This window comes from Taudactylus pleione, unplaced genomic scaffold, assembly GCF_031769625.1.
Source record: "Taudactylus pleione unplaced genomic scaffold, aTauple2 ptg002365l, whole genome shotgun sequence".
Classification (NCBI taxonomy): domain Eukaryota; kingdom Metazoa; phylum Chordata; class Amphibia; order Anura; family Myobatrachidae; genus Taudactylus; species Taudactylus pleione.
Window position 1 is genome coordinate 24,882 of NW_028286753.1, and position 17,458 is coordinate 42,339.

General features: G+C 44.7%; 1 protein-coding gene across 1 annotated transcript in view; it reads right to left on the reverse strand.

The window, feature by feature from the left end:
- LOC148431369 (chymotrypsinogen B-like) overlaps positions 1-17,182 on the reverse strand; it is a 30,020-nt gene extending 12,838 nt beyond the window's left edge. Inside the window, exons 1-4 of the mRNA XM_088466049.1 lie at positions 14,859-17,182; positions 13,696-13,799; positions 6,360-6,370; positions 325-403 (exon numbers count right to left, since the gene is read on the reverse strand). Of these exons, the coding sequence (XP_088322175.1) occupies positions 325-403; positions 6,360-6,370; positions 13,696-13,799; positions 14,859-15,030 (366 nt within the window). The 5' untranslated portion in view covers positions 15,031-17,182. The remainder of the gene's footprint in view (positions 1-324; positions 404-6,359; positions 6,371-13,695; positions 13,800-14,858) is intronic.
- Between the last annotated feature and the right edge of the window lie 276 nt (positions 17,183-17,458).

A 17,458-nucleotide genomic window follows, 5' to 3' on the forward strand; every position in this document is an offset into this window, starting at 1 on the left:
AAAGGTTCCTTAGTAATATAATCTCTTATATAATCTCATATCTTTATTCTTAACTAAACTCTAAGGTCAGTTTTTGAAAGTTGTAATTTAGCACTAGATTTATAGATGTAAACTCTCCTTTAGCATGATTTAAACCTGCATGGTATTCAGTATTAGTTGTGTGCAATTTATAAAGATTACATAATTAGATGAATGCCAAATGCATGTATTGTTAGCCTTTAATTGTTGCATACATAGACATTATCCACAGGGACCAAACAGTCTGATTAATCTTCAGGCATCTGAGTGCAACCACTGAAACAGTCATGTACTAGTTATACTCACACTTGAAACAGTCAGAGTCTGGATTGCCTCAGCACCTGAGCTTCTGTCATGTTCTCCAAGAATAATAAGGTCAGTGCTCCTATAGGCAAAAGCATAGCACCTCATGTAACAAACTACAACCAATCAACAGGTCATGTATCTCTTCACAATGTATGCTTCTTTCTGATAATTAGCTGAATGACAGTACATTAACAGGATCTCAGGGTATAACGGCATTAGGATCTAGCGTTTTCTCCATAGACTATTTGTAGTGCTATTTTATATCTTAAATTATTATTTTATTTTTTGACGGTTGCAAAAAATCATACTGTAAAAATGTTTTTAACACAAGAAGCAGACAGCCACTCTGCCATTCTGCCAATGGAAGGTCAGGCATATTTGGACTTTCCATGGGTCTGTGCATGTACTTACATTGACATATTTTACCATGTTTTTGTCTTTTAATGAGTAATTTATTAGATTAGTATATAATCAAGTCTAATTAAGTTTTTTGTTTTTACCTTATTTACTTATTTTGAGAATTCTGTGCTATATCTGTATTTTTTTTCATGTGCAAAAAGTCTGTGTTTTTTAATAATGAAATAAATTTACCCCTTATAACTCAGTGTCCCAGCATTAGCATCTCAACTGCCGAGATCCCAAACGATGGATCTGGAAAAGTATGCGCAGTTAGCCCAGGGAAGGAGGGGTTAGGTTTATTGACCACCGGGGAGAAATTTGGGATAGGCACCCCCCGGTGAGGGTTATGGTCAGGCTATGGGAAGGGGGAGTTAGGGTTAGGCACCATCGGGGGAGGCCAGGGTTATGCACCCCCCTGGGAGGGATAGGTTTATGGTGCAGAAAAGAGGGGGTTAGGGTTAGGCACCCCCCAGGGAGAGTTAGGGTCTCTACCTGTCACTCTCTCTCTCTGTCACTCTGGGTGGGATGCACTATTGCAGATATTGCAGTCAAACATCAGAAAATGACGTATTCAGAGGTTTGACTGCTTACCGCATATGCCCCATCCCCGGAGTGCGATACATTCTGGGGTTTGAAAGGCAGTCGACAACACCATCTTTAGATGGCATTACAAAAAAGGAGCCGATGGGCTTCAATTCGTGGCTCACAATATTGTTTTCACCATTATTTGCCAAACGCTGCAGTGAGCTCGCTGGGTACTAAGCAACAGAGCAGCGGCACAGACACCACAGTTTTTTAAAGCACATCTATGAAAGTGGCAGGAATGAAAGGTAGTGCAAGATGGTTACAGTGTTTGTATACACAGTGGGCTTATGCCCCAGCAGTCACAGTGCTTGTATACACAGTGGGGTATGGCGCAAGGAGTCATGGTGCTTGTAATGTATACAGCACCAGAAAAAAAGTGCTTTTTTTTTCATTTTAACTTTCTTGAAGGTTTTATTTAACTTTTTTTTACTTTTTATTTAAACAGTTATTTGTACACACAGCCACTTGTAAGTCTGGAGTCTTTGGACACAACCACTTTAATCAACATAGCATAGCGCAGCATACATCAGCGTGCGGTCAGTGCCCCCTTACATAGCCACTTAATCAGCAGAGTATAGCGCAGCATACATCAGCGTGCTCAGTGCCCTTATACATAGCCACCATCATCATTGTATAGCGCAACGTGCTGTCAGTGCCCCTATACATAGCCACCATCAGCAGAGTATAGCACAGCATGCTGTCACAGTGCCCCTATACATAGCCATCACCATAGTATAGCGCAGCGTGCTGTCACAGTGCCCCTATACATAGCCACCATCAGCAGAGTATCAGGCCCGCCAAGAGCCGCGACGGGCCCAGGTAACAGGGGGCGTGGCCTAATCGCGGGAGGCATGGCAATGCCCCCTTCCCGAAAAAAGGTTTTGCAGCACCGCGCGCTGGGGAGGGGGCGCTCTCAACAGAGTAAAGTGCAGTGTGCTGTCAGTGCCCTTATACATAGCCATCAGCAGAGTATAGCGTAGCGTGCTGTCACAGTGCCCCTATAAATAGCCACCATCAGAATATAGCGCAGCATGCTGTCACAGTGCCCCTATACATAGCCAACAACAGAGTAAATTGCTGTCACAGTGCACCTATAAATAGCCACCATCAGCATAGTATAGCGTAGCGTGCTGTCAGTGCCCCTATACATAGCCATCAGCATAGTATAGCGCAGCATGCTGTCACAGTGCCCCTATACATGGCAATCAGCATAGTATAGTGCAGCGTGCTGTCAGTGCCCCTATACATGGCAATCAGCATAGTATAGTGCAGCATGCTGTCACAGTGCCCCTATACATGGCAATCAGCATAGTATAGTGCAGCATGCTGTCAGTGCCCCTATACATGGCAATCAGCATAGTATAGCACAGCGTACTGTGACTGTGCCCCTATACATAGACACCATCAGCAGAGTATAGCGCAGCGTGCTGTCAGTGCCCCTATACATAGCCATCAGCATAGTATAGCTCAGTGTTCTGTCACAGTGCCCCTATACATATCCACCATCAACAGAGTATAGCGTAGCGTGCTGTCAGTGCCCCTATACATAGCCATCACCAGAGTATAGCGCAGCATGCTGTCACAGTGCCCCTATACATAGCCACCATCAACAGAGTATAGCGTAGCATGCTGTCAGTGCCCCTATACATAGCAATCAGCATAGTATAGCGCAGCATGCTGTCACAGTGCCCCTATACATGGCAATCAGCATAGTATAGTGCAGCATGCTGTCAGTGCCCCTATACATGGCAATCAGCATAGTATAGCACAGCGTGCTGTGACTGTGCCCCTATACATAGACACCATCAGCAGAGTATAGCGCAGCATGCTGTCAGTGCCCCTATACATAGCCATCAGCATAGTATAGGGCAGCGTGCTGTCACAGTGCCCCTATACATAGCCACCATCAGCAGAATATAGCGCAGCATGCTGTCACAGTGCCCCTATACATAGCCATCAGCAGAGTATAGCGTAGCGTGCTGTCACAGTGCCCCTATACATAGCCACCATCAGCAGAATATAGCGCAGCATGCTGTCACAGTGCCCCTATACATAGCCATCAGCAGAGTAAATTGCTGTCACAGTGCACCTATAAATAGCCACCATCAGCAGAGTATAGTCAAGCGTGCTGTCAGTGCCCCTATACATAGCCATCAGCATAGTATAGCGCAGCATGCTGTCACAGTGCCCCTATACATGGCAATCAGCATAGTATAGTGCAGCGTGCTGTCAGTGCCCCTATACATGGCAATCAGCATAGTATAGCGCAGCATGCTGTCACAGTGCCCCTATACATGGCAATCAGCATAGTATAGCACAGCGTGCTGTGACTGTGCCCCTATACATAGACACCATCAGCAGAGTATAGCGCAGCGTGCTGTCAGTGCCCCTATACATAGCCATCAGCATACTATAGCGCAGTGTTCTGTCACAGTGCCCCTATACATATCCACCATCAACAGAGTATAGCGTAGCGTGCTGTCAGTGCCCCTATACATAGCCATCACCAGAGTATAGCGCAGCATGCTGTCACAGTGCCCCTATACAAAGCCACCATCAACAGAGTATAGCGTAGCGTGCTGTCAGTGCCCCTATACATAGCAATCAGCATAGTATAGTGCAGCATGCTGTCACAGTGCCCCTATACATGGCAATCAGCATAGTATAGTGCAGCATGCTGTCAGTGCCCCTATACATGGCAATCAGCATAGTATAGCACAGCGTGCTGTGACTGTGCCCCTATACATAGACACCATCAGCAGAGTATAGCGCAGCGTGCTGTCAGTGCCCCTATACATAGCCATCAGCATAGTATAGCGCAGTGTTCTGTCACAGTGCCCCTATACATAGCCACCATTAGCAGAGTATAGCGCAGCGTGCTGTCAGTGCCCCTATACATAGCCATCAGCATAGTATAGCGCAGTGTGCTGTCACAGTGCTCCTATACATAGCCATCAGCATAGTATAGTGCAGCATGCTGTGACAGTGCCCCTATACATAGCCATCAGCATAGTATAGTGCAGCATGCTGTGACTGTGCCCCTATACATAGCCACCATCAGCAGAGTATAGCGCAGCGTGCTGTCAGTGCCCCTATACATAGCCATCAGCATAGTATAGCGCAGTGTGCTGTCACAGTGCCCCTATACATAGCCACCACCAGCATAGTATAGCGCAGCATGCTTTCAGTGCCCCTATACATAGCCATCAGCATAGTATAGCACAGTGTGCTGTCACAGTGCCCCTATACATAGCCACCATTAGCAGAGTATAGCGCAGCGTGCTGTCACAGTGCCCCTATACATAGCCATCAGCATAGTATAGCGCAGCATGCTGTCAGTGCCCCTATACACAGCCATCAGGATAATATAGCGCAGCGTGCTGTCAGTGCCCCTATACAAAGCCATCAGCATAGTATAGCGCAGCATGCTGTCAGTGCCCCAATACATAGCCATCAGGATAATATAGCGCAGCGTGCTGTCAGTGCCCCTATACAAAGCCATCAGCATAGTATAGCGCAGTGTGCTGTCACAGTGCCCCTATTCATAGCCACCATCAGCAGATTATAGTGCAGCGTGCTGTCAGTGCCCGTATACATAGCCACCATCAGAAGAGCATAGCGCAGCATGATGCCAGTGCCCCTATACATAGCCATCAGCATAGTATAGCGCAGCGTGTCCACTTAGCAGAGCAGTGCGCAGGGTGCCTCCTTCTGTGTTTTTTTTATACAAGGCGCCGCGAACAGGACCCGGTGCCTTGTATAGAAAAACAAGTCACGCGAGAATCTGATGCCATTCACATGACGTTCGGACTCGCCGGCGGATCCGAGTCGGCGGGAACACCCGATGTTCGGAGGGGTCCGGATTTCACCGCTCATCTCTAATTAAAATATATATATATATATATATATATATATACACACACAGCAATTGTGGCCGGCACTCCATGTGGCTAAAATTTAAATATGCCCCTGGTGCTTTCCTCAATTGCCCTTCACCAAGCAAGGAAAAGGAAAAAATCTATAAAGTAATAGGCAGCACTCCTGGTGACTTCACATAGGATACAGTACATTCATAAATAAGTGTATTGTGTCCTTTGTGAAGTCGCCGGGAGTGCCACCTATTACTTTATATATATATATATATATATATATATATATATATATATATATATATATATATATATGTATGTATGTATGTCGTGGGCGGCACTCTATATATTGTAATGAATGTCCGGCACTCCAACTACTACAAGGGGTATTGTGATTTATTATCCATTCCGGAGTGCCGTCCCATAGACTTTTGGATATATATATATATATATATATATATATATATATATATATATAAATATATAAATATGGGATGTAGTTAAATGGGCGGCAGACGGGATGCTGACCGCCGAAATACCGATGGCAGCATCCAGGCGGCGGAAGAAATGCAGACGCTCATATCCCGAAAGACATCAGGACACCAGCTTCTGCATACCGAATGGTGGTATGCCGAGTGTCCGGACACTGGTAAGTACAGCTACAGTGTGTCCCCGGGAATAGGGAGTTTAGGGTTAGGCACCTCTCCCGGGAGGGTTAGGGTTAGGCTACGGGGAGGGGGGGTGGCGTTCACCCCTCCCTGGGAGAATTAGGTTTAGAGTGCGGGAAAGGGGGGGTAGTTTATAGTTTGACATAAGGAAATGGTGGGATCTGTTCCTGCACCATTCTGAATACATTGCAAAGGTTCCTTAGTAATATAATCTCTTATATAATCTCATATCTTTATTCTTAACTAAACTCTAAGGTCAGTTTTTGAAAGTTGTAATTTAGCACTAGATTTATAGATGTAAACTCTCCTTTAGCATGATTTAAACCTGCATGGTATTCAGTATTAGTTGTGTGCAATTTATAAAGATTACATAATTAGATGAATGCCAAATGCATGTATTGTTAGCCTTTAATTGTTGCATACATAGACATTATCCACAGGGACCAAACAGTCTGATTAATCTTCAGGCATCTGAGTGCAACCACTGAAACAGTCATGTACTAGTTATACTCACACTTGAAACAGTCAGAGTCTGGATTGCCTCAGCACCTGAGCTTCTGTCATGTTCTCCAAGAATAATAAGGTCAGTGCTCCTATAGGCAAAAGCATAGCACCTCATGTAACAAACTACAACCAATCAACAGGTCATGTATCTCTTCACAATGTATGCTTCTTTCTGATAATTAGCTGAATGACAGTACATTAACAGGATCTCAGGGTATAACGGCATTAGGATCTAGCGTTTTCTCCATAGACTATTTGTAGTGCTATTTTATATCTTAAATTATTATTTTATTTTTTGACGGTTGCAAAAAATCATACTGTAAAAATGTTTTTAACACAAGAAGCAGACAGCCACTCTGCCATTCTGCCATTGGAAGGTCAGGCATATTTGGACTTTCCATGGGTCTGTGCATGTACTTACATTGACATATTTTACCATGTTTTTGTCTTTTAATGAGTAATTTATTAGATTAGTATATAATCAAGTCTAATTAAGTTTTTTGTTTTTACCTTATTTACTTATTTTGAGAATTCTGTGCTATATCTGTATTTTTTTTCATGTGCAAAAAGTCTGTGTTTTTTAATAATGAAATAAATTTACCCCTTATAACTCAGTGTCCCAGCATTAGCATCTCAACTGCCGAGATCCCAAACGATGGATCTGGAAAAGTATGCGCAGTTAGCCCAGGGAAGGAGGGGTTAGGTTTATTGACCACCGGGGAGAAATTTGGGATAGGCACCCCCCGGTGAGGGTTATGGTCAGGCTATGGGAAGGGGGAGTTAGGGTTAGGCACCATCGGGGGAGGCCAGGGTTATGCACCCCCCTGGGAGGGATAGGTTTATGGTGCAGAAAAGAGGGGGTTAGGGTTAGGCACCCCCCAGGGAGAGTTAGGGTCTCTACCTGTCACTCTCTCTCTCTGTCACTCTGGGTGGGATGCACTATTGCAGATATTGCAGTCAAACATCAGAAAATGACGTATTCAGAGGTTTGACTGCTTACCGCATATGCCCCATCCCCGGAGTGCGATACATTCTGGGGTTTGAAAGGCAGTCGACAACACCATCTTTAGATGGCATTACAAAAAAGGAGCCGATGGGCTTCAATTCGTGGCTCACAATATTGTTTTCACCATTATTTGCCAAACGCTGCAGTGAGCTCGCTGGGTACTAAGCAACAGAGCAGCGGCACAGACACCACAGTTTTTTAAAGCACATCTATGAAAGTGGCAGGAATGAAAGGTAGTGCAAGATGGTTACAGTGTTTGTATACACAGTGGGCTTATGCCCCAGCAGTCACAGTGCTTGTATACACAGTGGGGTATGGCGCAAGGAGTCATGGTGCTTGTAATGTATACAGCACCAGAAAAAAAGTGCTTTTTTTTTCATTTTAACTTTCTTGAAGGTTTTATTTAACTTTTTTTTACTTTTTATTTAAACAGTTATTTGTACACACAGCCACTTGTAAGTCTGGAGTCTTTGGACACAACCACTTTAATCAACATAGCATAGCGCAGCATACATCAGCGTGCGGTCAGTGCCCCCTTACATAGCCACTTAATCAGCAGAGTATAGCGCAGCATACATCAGCGTGCTCAGTGCCCTTATACATAGCCACCATCATCATTGTATAGCGCAACGTGCTGTCAGTGCCCCTATACATAGCCACCATCAGCAGAGTATAGCACAGCATGCTGTCACAGTGCCCCTATACATAGCCATCACCATAGTATAGCGCAGCGTGCTGTCACAGTGCCCCTATACATAGCCACCATCAGCAGAGTATCAGGCCCGCCAAGAGCCGCGACGGGCCCAGGTAACAGGGGGCGTGGCCTAATCGCGGGAGGCATGGCAATGCCCCCTTCCCGAAAAAAGGTTTTGCAGCACCGCGCGCTGGGGAGGGGGCGCTCTCAACAGAGTAAAGTGCAGTGTGCTGTCAGTGCCCTTATACATAGCCATCAGCAGAGTATAGCGTAGCGTGCTGTCACAGTGCCCCTATAAATAGCCACCATCAGCAGAATATAGCGCAGCATGCTGTCACAGTGCCCCTATACATAGCCATCAACAGAGTAAATTGCTGTCACAGTGCACCTATAAATAGCCACCATCAGCATAGTATAGCGTAGCGTGCTGTCAGTGCCCCTATACATAGCCATCAGCATAGTATAGCGCAGCATGCTGTCACAGTGCCCCTATACATGGCAATCAGCATAGTATAGTGCAGCGTGCTGTCAGTGCCCCTATACATGGCAATCAGCATAGTATAGTGCAGCATGCTGTCACAGTGCCCCTATACATGGCAATCAGCATAGTATAGTGCAGCATGCTGTCAGTGCCCCTATACATGGCAATCAGCATAGTATAGCACAGCGTACTGTGACTGTGCCCCTATACATAGACACCATCAGCAGAGTATAGCGCAGCGTGCTGTCAGTGCCCCTATACATAGCCATCAGCATAGTATAGCTCAGTGTTCTGTCACAGTGCCCCTATACATATCCACCATCAACAGAGTATAGCGTAGCGTGCTGTCAGTGCCCCTATACATAGCCATCACCAGAGTATAGCGCAGCATGCTGTCACAGTGCCCCTATACATAGCCACCATCAACAGAGTATAGCGTAGCATGCTGTCAGTGCCCCTATACATAGCCATCAGCATAGTATAGCGCAGCGTGCTGTCACAGTGCCCCTATACATGGCAATCAGCATAGTATAGTGCAGCATGCTGTCAGTGCCCCTATACATGGCAATCAGCATAGTATAGCACAGCGTGCTGTGACTGTGCCCCTATACATAGACACCATCAGCAGAGTATAGCGCAGCATGCTGTCAGTGCCCCTATACATAGCCATCAGCATAGTATAGGGCAGCGTGCTGTCACAGTGCCCCTATACGTAGCCACCATCAGCAGAATATAGCGCAGCATGCTGTCACAGTGCCCCTATACATAGCCATCAGCAGAGTATAGCGTAGCGTGCTGTCACAGTGCCCCTATACATAGCCACCATCAGCAGAATATAGCGCAGCATGCTGTCACAGTGCCCCTATACATAGCCATCAGCAGAGTAAATTGCTGTCACAGTGCACCTATAAATAGCCACCATCAGCAGAGTATAGTCAAGCGTGCTGTCAGTGCCCCTATACATAGCCATCAGCATAGTATAGCGCAGCATGCTGTCACAGTGCCCCTATACATGGCAATCAGCATAGTATAGTGCAGCGTGCTGTCAGTGCCCCTATACATGGCAATCAGCATAGTATAGCGCAGCATGCTGTCACAGTGCCCCTATACATGGCAATCAGCATAGTATAGTGCAGCATGCTGTCAGTGCCCCTATACATGGCAATCAGCATAGTATAGCACAGCGTGCTGTGACTGTGCCCCTATACATAGACACCATCAGCAGAGTATAGCGCAGCGTGCTGTCAGTGCCCCTATACATAGCCATCAGCATACTATAGCGCAGTGTTCTGTCACAGTGCCCCTATACATATCCACCATCAACAGAGTATAGCGTAGCGTGCTGTCAGTGCCCCTATACATAGCCATCACCAGAGTATAGCGCAGCATGCTGTCACAGTGCCCCTATACAAAGCCACCATCAACAGAGTATAGCGTAGCGTGCTGTCAGTGCCCCTATACATAGCAATCAGCATAGTATAGTGCAGCATGCTGTCACAGTGCCCCTATACATGGCAATCAGCATAGTATAGTGCAGCATGCTGTCAGTGCCCCTATACATGGCAATCAGCATAGTATAGCACAGCGTGCTGTGACTGTGCCCCTATACATAGACACCGTCAGCAGAGTATAGCGCAGCGTGCTGTCAGTGCCCCTATACATAGCCATCAGCATAGTATAGCGCAGTGTTCTGTCACAGTGCCCCTATACATAGCCACCATTAGCAGAGTATAGCGCAGCGTGCGGTCAGTGCCCTATACATAGCCATCAGCATAGTATAGCGCAGTGTGCTGTCACAGTGCTCCTATACATAGCCATCAGCATAGTATAGTGCAGTATGCTCTGACAGTGCCCCTATACATAGCCACCATCAGCAGAGTATAGCGCAGCGTGCTGTCAGTGCCCCTATACATAGCCATCAGCATAGTATAGCGCAGTGTTCTGTCACAGTGCCCCTATACATATCCACCATCAACAGAGTATAGCGTAGCGTGCTGTCAGTGCCCTTATACATAGCCATCACCAGAGTATAGCGCAGCATGCTGTCACAGTGCCCCTATACATAGCCACCATCAACAGAGTATAGCGTAGCGTGCTGTCAGTGCCCCTATACATAGCAATCAGCATAGTATAGTGCAGCATGTTGTCAGTGCCCCTATACATGGCAATCAGCATAGTATAGCACAGCGTGCTGTGACTGTGCCCCTATACATAGACACCATCAGCAGAGTATAGCGCAGCGTGCTGTCAGTGCCCCTATACATAGCCATCAGCATAGTATAGCGCAGTGTTCTGTCACAGTGCCCCTATACATAGCCACCATTAGCAGAGTATAGCGCAGCGTGCTGTCAGTGCCCTTATACATAGCCATCACCAGAGTATAGCGCAGCATGCTGTCACAGTGCCCCTATACATAGCCACCATCAACAGAGTATAGCGTAGCGTGCTGTCAGTGCCCCTATACATAGCAATCAGCATAGTATAGTGCAGCATGTTGTCAGTGCCCCTATACATGGCAATCAGCATAGTATAGCACAGCGTGCTGTGACTGTGCCCCTATACATAGACACCATCAGCAGAGTATAGCGCAGCGTGCTGTCAGTGCCCCTATACATAGCCATCAGCATAGTATAGCGCAGTGTTCTGTCACAGTGCCCCTATACATAGCCACCATTAGCAGAGTATAGCGCAGCGTGCTGTCAGTGCCCCTATACATAGCCATCAGCATAGTATAGCGCAGTGTGCTGTCACAGTGCTCCTATACATAGCCATCAGCATAGTATAGTGCAGCATGCTGTGACAGTGCCCCTATACATAGCCATCAGCATAGTATAGTGCAGCATGCTGTGACTGTGCCCCTATACATAGCCACCATCAGCAGAGTATAGCGCAGCATGCTGTCAGTGCCCCTATACAAAGCCATCAGCATAGTATAGCGCAGCATGCTGTCAGTGCCCCAATACATAGCCATCAGGATAATATAGCGCAGCGTGCTGTCAGTGCCCCTATACAAAGCCATCAGCATAGTATAGCGCAGTGTGCTGTCACAGTGCCCCTATTCATAGCCACCATCAGCAGATTATAGTGCAGCGTGCTGTCAGTGCCCGTATACATAGCCACCATCAGAAGAGCATAGCGCAGCATGATGACAGTGCCCCTATACATAGCCATCAGCATAGTATAGCGCAGCGTGTCCACTTAGCAGAGCAGTGCGCAGGGTGCCTCCTTCTGTGTTTTTTTTATACAAGGCGCCGCGAACAGGACCCGGTGCCTTGTATAGAAAAACAAGTCACGCGAGAATCTGATGCCATTCACATGACGTTCGGACTCGCCGGCGGATCCGAGTCGGCGGGAACACCCGATGTTCGGAGGGGTCCGGATTTCACCGCTCATCTCTAATTAAAATATATATATATATATATATATATATATATATATATACACACACACACAGCAATTGTGGCCGGCACTCCATGTGGCTAAAATTTAAATATGCCCCTGGTGCTTTCCTCAATTGCCCTTCACCAAGCAAGGAAAAGGAAAAAATCTATAAAGTAATAGGCAGCACTCCTGGTGACTTCACATAGGATACAGTACATTCATTAATAAGTGTATTGTGTCCTTTGTGAAGTCGCCGGGAGTGCCACCTATTACTTTATATATATATATATATATATATATATATGTATGTATGTATGTCGTGGGCGGCACTCTATATATTGTAATGAATGTCCGGCACTCCAACTACTACAAGGGGTATTGTGATTTATTATCCATTCCGGAGTGCCGTCCCATAGACTTTTGGATATATATATATATATATATATATATATAAATATATAAATATGGGATGTAGTTAAATGGGCGGCAGACGGGATGCTGACCGCCGAAATACCGATGGCAGCATCCAGGCGGCGGAAGAAATGCAGACGCTCATATCCCGAAAGACATCAGGACACCAGCTTCTGCATACCGAATGGTGGTATGCCGAGTGTCCGGACACTGGTAAGTACAGCTACAGTGTGTCCCCGGGAATGGGGAGTTTAGGGTTAGGCACCTCTCCCGGGAGGGTTAGGGTTAGGCTACGGGGAGGGGGGGTGGCGTTCACCCCTCCCTGGGAGAATTAGGTTTAGAGTGCGGGAAGGGGGGGATAGGGTCAGGCACCACTGGGGGGAGGATAGGGTTAGGCACCAAACAGGGTGGGTTAGGGTTAGGGGGGAGGGGTAGTAATAGCCTACTTAGCTCCCCTGTCAGGATCTTCTACCTTGGGGCTCCCAGCGTTGGGATTAGAGCTGACTTTTCAGCCACCGGTATATCATACCTATACCATATATATATATATATATATATATATATATATATATATATTAGGTTTTATACAGTGATCTTACAGTTTAGTGTATACAATCTTAGATTAGATCTATTGACTACTGTATGTTTGATGATGTTGTCATATTATTCATTTACTGGATTTGTTCATTTTTCATTTGCTAGCATTCTGCATCCATTCAGTGGTGATTTCTACAAAGTATACATACAGTACAGTAGTAATATTGATGGTACATGTCTCAAATAGTTTTTATGTTGTATCTTCTACATACACCATCCCCTTAAATGTGAGAATTCCATGAACCATTCATTCACTGTACAATACAATATATACCACTTGTAACACAGAACATAGCAGAAAATGTCTCTGAGTGAAGAATCATTATTAGATAGTGATGTGGCTGTCACTTTCAGTAACATACTGTATATATCAGGAGCACAGGTCTAATGCTGCAATTGCCTGTCTTAAATCACAAAATAGGATGGATTCTGAGATGAGTTTTACCAAGGTGTAAAGTTACAGAATCAGCCCCAATATGTTTCAATCTTTTGTACAAATGGTTCTGATTTCAGTGATTAAAACATATTTCAAGGATCGGCCAAAGAAGAGAACATGTAAATCACTTTAATGAAATAAATGCTGTCAGCACTGTCTGTGAATCCAGCTGCTTTCCATCCTTTGTGAAAACTCTTATGCCTCAGACAACTTCTAAGACCCACTATAACATCAAGGTTGAGCATGTCTTTTACCCATTCACTTTCTGTAACTTGTGTATCTATTGCTGTGAATGTAAGTGGGAATATTGTAACTTGCTGTATGAGCATGGACACATTACCTGCAGGGAGACTTGCCAGGGCCAAGATCCAGGGACGGCTTCCTCACCATTCACAATCCTGGCATAACCCGACACCACAGGAGGAATAGCTGGAACTCCGCAGCCTTGGGAAAACAGTAACTTTGCTATTAGACATTACAGCAGTTTTTGTTATTTTTTTCATTGATAACAGATAATTATAAATGCATACATTCACAAATGTGGATTTACATACAAATGTAATATAACCTTAAAAGTGAAAGCTGTTTAATGGTAAAATCTTAATTTTACACTTGAATATGATATTTATCAAGTAAGAAAAAATAATGTTTAAAATTAGCATTGATTCATTGTTACATTAAGTTTTGTTATAACATTACAATTTATTACAAACTATTTGGTAAATCTTATGCAAATGTCCCAAAAGTTGATTCCCAGTGTTTGATTACAAACTCATTAGATGGCAACACTATTCAGAGGTTGTGTAATTTTGGGTGTTAGTATCTTACGGTATATCTGCATAATGTCCCCTGTACTGTATGTGTCTTGCAGAGATTCACCTGGCCTAGCAAGCAGCAAAGTGTCTTTGATAATGATGTTAACATGTTGGCCATCAATGTTTTAATGTGTTAATTGTTTGTTTATAAAATGAATGTATGATTGTTGTTGATGATCACTATGGGGTAAATGTAATAATTTGCGTCTTGCAGGCTCCGGCGAGTTTACCCTGATTTTTTTAAAGGGGCAAATATTTAAAAGTCAAAAACAGGTTGCTTTGCCTTTTCAAAAACATCAGACAGACTCACCGTCAACTCACTGATGCCTGAAAGACACAGGCTATAATATTTACTGCTGTGTCATTACTTTTTTTAGGCATTTATTATCACTGTTATACTGTAGTTTATTTTTGAGGTACCACAATATTATGGAGCATTGTAGGGTAACCTACTATGCACTATGCATATAACGTAGTTAGACAGCAGCAAAACACAGAACTAAATAAATATATAAATATAAAATTACTGAACAGACAAAAACAATAATACAGAAAATACAAGTAGGAAATAAAAAGGATGCACACTGTGACAAGATGGTTATTATAATGTTACAACAAGTTACATATTATAGGTACAGTATTAGAGTGTTGTTTGAAAAAAATATTGAAGTCTTTCAATTAAACTTACCATAGGCTGCACTGACAAAAGCCAGACAGGAGACAAGCCACAGAAAAGCCATAACTGCCAGTGGATGGTTGTTACTTGTAAAGAACTTATATAGGAAAAGAACTAGAGGTGATAAGGTGGTGATTTGCTTAGTGATTGGATGAAATGCATCAATTTCACGGAGAACAAACATCCTCTATATTTAACATTTTACGTGTTAGAAATCCAAATAGCAGATAACCTAAAATGGGGCCAAAGGTTATCTGCTATTGAGTAATACAAACTACTAATAGCAATTTTTAAATATTCATAAAGTTCTATATTTTTGCAGCAGCTACTGTATATATGCATTTTTTTTAGAAATTAATGGAAGTTTGTTCTGGTAAAAATAATGGCATGTCTTTTTTAAGAAACAAGAGTACTGTATGGTAAAAAGACAATACAATAGATGCACTTTTTCTCTGAAAGTATACAACATTCATCTACTGTCTTTCCCAATATTTTGGTCAGTCTGCAATACTGGAAATAAAGCATTAAGTCTATACCTTGGTTTCCTCCTTTTGTATCATAACCCCCTAGTTAAAGCTACTTTACCAGAACACTAGTAGTTTACTATTTACTAAACCATAATTTTGTACTGTACTTAATTAACAAGGAAGCTATGGACCATGTTTTATTATTGTGTATGTAAGGTTTTTTACACTGTTCTACAGTGTGTATATTTGTAGGCTAAGGACCTGATTCAGACCTTCTCGAAAGCGGCTGCTCGCAGTGAGTGATGTTTTTCAATCTGCGCATTCGCATATGTCTCATATTGCACATGCACAAACTGATACGAGCGATGGGGAAACTCTCGCTCGCCAAGCATAGACAGCCCAGCTGAATGAGTGACAGGTCAAGCCGTTTGTGAGTGGTAACTGGGGCAGGCCACTGGAAACGGGGGAGTGTTGGTGCGAATGCAGGCATGCCTGAGAAATTCAACGCCGTTTCAGAGGCGTGCATAATTAACAACCAGCGTCACTTGCTTGAAATCTACACTGAAGTGCTCACAGTGCTTGCGGCAGGGTATACTCAACCTCAAGCGCTGTGATTGCATCTGATGGTGCTCGATGTACCAATGGTTTCTTGCACTTCCTGGAGATGACGTACGCAAGTGGGCGTATTAAGACAGGCTGGTGGGCATCTACAAACAAAAAGTGATCACTCGCCAATACATAATGGGTGTGTTTATGACTTGCCCTGCAAGCGACTGCCTTGACATCACTTAGCTGAATTTCCATACATTGGGAGCGAGCGATCGCATCTAGTGAGCGGGTCTGAATCAGGCCTTAAATACATACTATCAACAATAATATAATAGTAACGCAATTGTTAATTATACATTACAAGCAGGATTAACTCTTCAGGGGGCCCTTACCACTTTAGACAGGTGCGCTCTCCCCACACTCCTCCGGCCTTACCACTCTTAGCAGCATCGTACCCATCTGGTGATGGCACAGCGGAAATTAGGGTGTCATGGGGCTCTTGTGGGACTACTCAAGAGCATGTCCATATACTGTATGCCAGATGGACAAGAGAGTTGCCGCACATGCGCAGAAGATGCATGTCAGAGGTCGCTCAACTGTAGAGAGCCACTGGGTAAGGGGGTGATGGGGACTTCAAATTTGTTGGGTTTGAAAGGAAATACTAAGAAATTAAATGGAGTGCAAATTTTCATATTGAATGCAACATTAAGCTTGGTGATGGGATTATCTTCTAGAGGGCACCAGCCAAAATCTTGCCTAGGGCACCAAATTTGTTAGGGTCATCTCTGTGCAGAGGATAGGGCGGGAGAGAATACTGTCTGTAGTCCTTTGCCTTCCTTTTTTGTGTGGAGTTTTAGATTGGCAACTAAGGACAAGGACAGCACTGCTGAGCTTGACCTGTCCTGCTGCCTGTGATATTTGTAGTAGTCTATGGCTAGTGTGGTGCCTCTGCTACATCCAGTTAAAGCTCCGGCTGAGTGATCACTGTGCTATGGTTCCTGACTGAACCAATGTGTAACCCCCTCCCCCCACATACACCTAGTAGAGTGTGTCACGTCTGAGACTGGAGAAGAGGACGTGGTGGGCCTAAGTTGGGGAAAGAAGCGGAGACGAGGGGCCTGGATGTATGTTCTCCTCATCCACAGGTCTGTTGGCGAGACCTGGGCAAAGGTGCGGAGTCTAACCCACAGGATGGTGTTCGCCAGTGACCCCCCCAATTGGGATATGGGCTTAGCTGCACCCCGTGAGCAGGTCGCCGTCCTTTGACCAGGTACCCAAGCCCTGCAGGGATAGAGACACTACACCCGTGGCCCAGCGAGGATATGTCTGCTTAGGCACCAAACAGTCCCTTAAAACACTGTATAGAAAACACCTTGACACGAGGATCAAATGTCAATAAGGATTTCAAGTGGGAAGCAACTCACGGTTACTTGAGACGTCACCAGAGGTAGAAGGCACACGGGTAGAGGTGGTATACGTTGTAGCATGGATGTTCACTGGAGACGTAAGGCACACAGGTGGGGATGGTAACACTGCTGCACAGGTATTCACCAGAGACGTATAGGCACACAGGTAAAGGTGGTAACACTGCTGCAC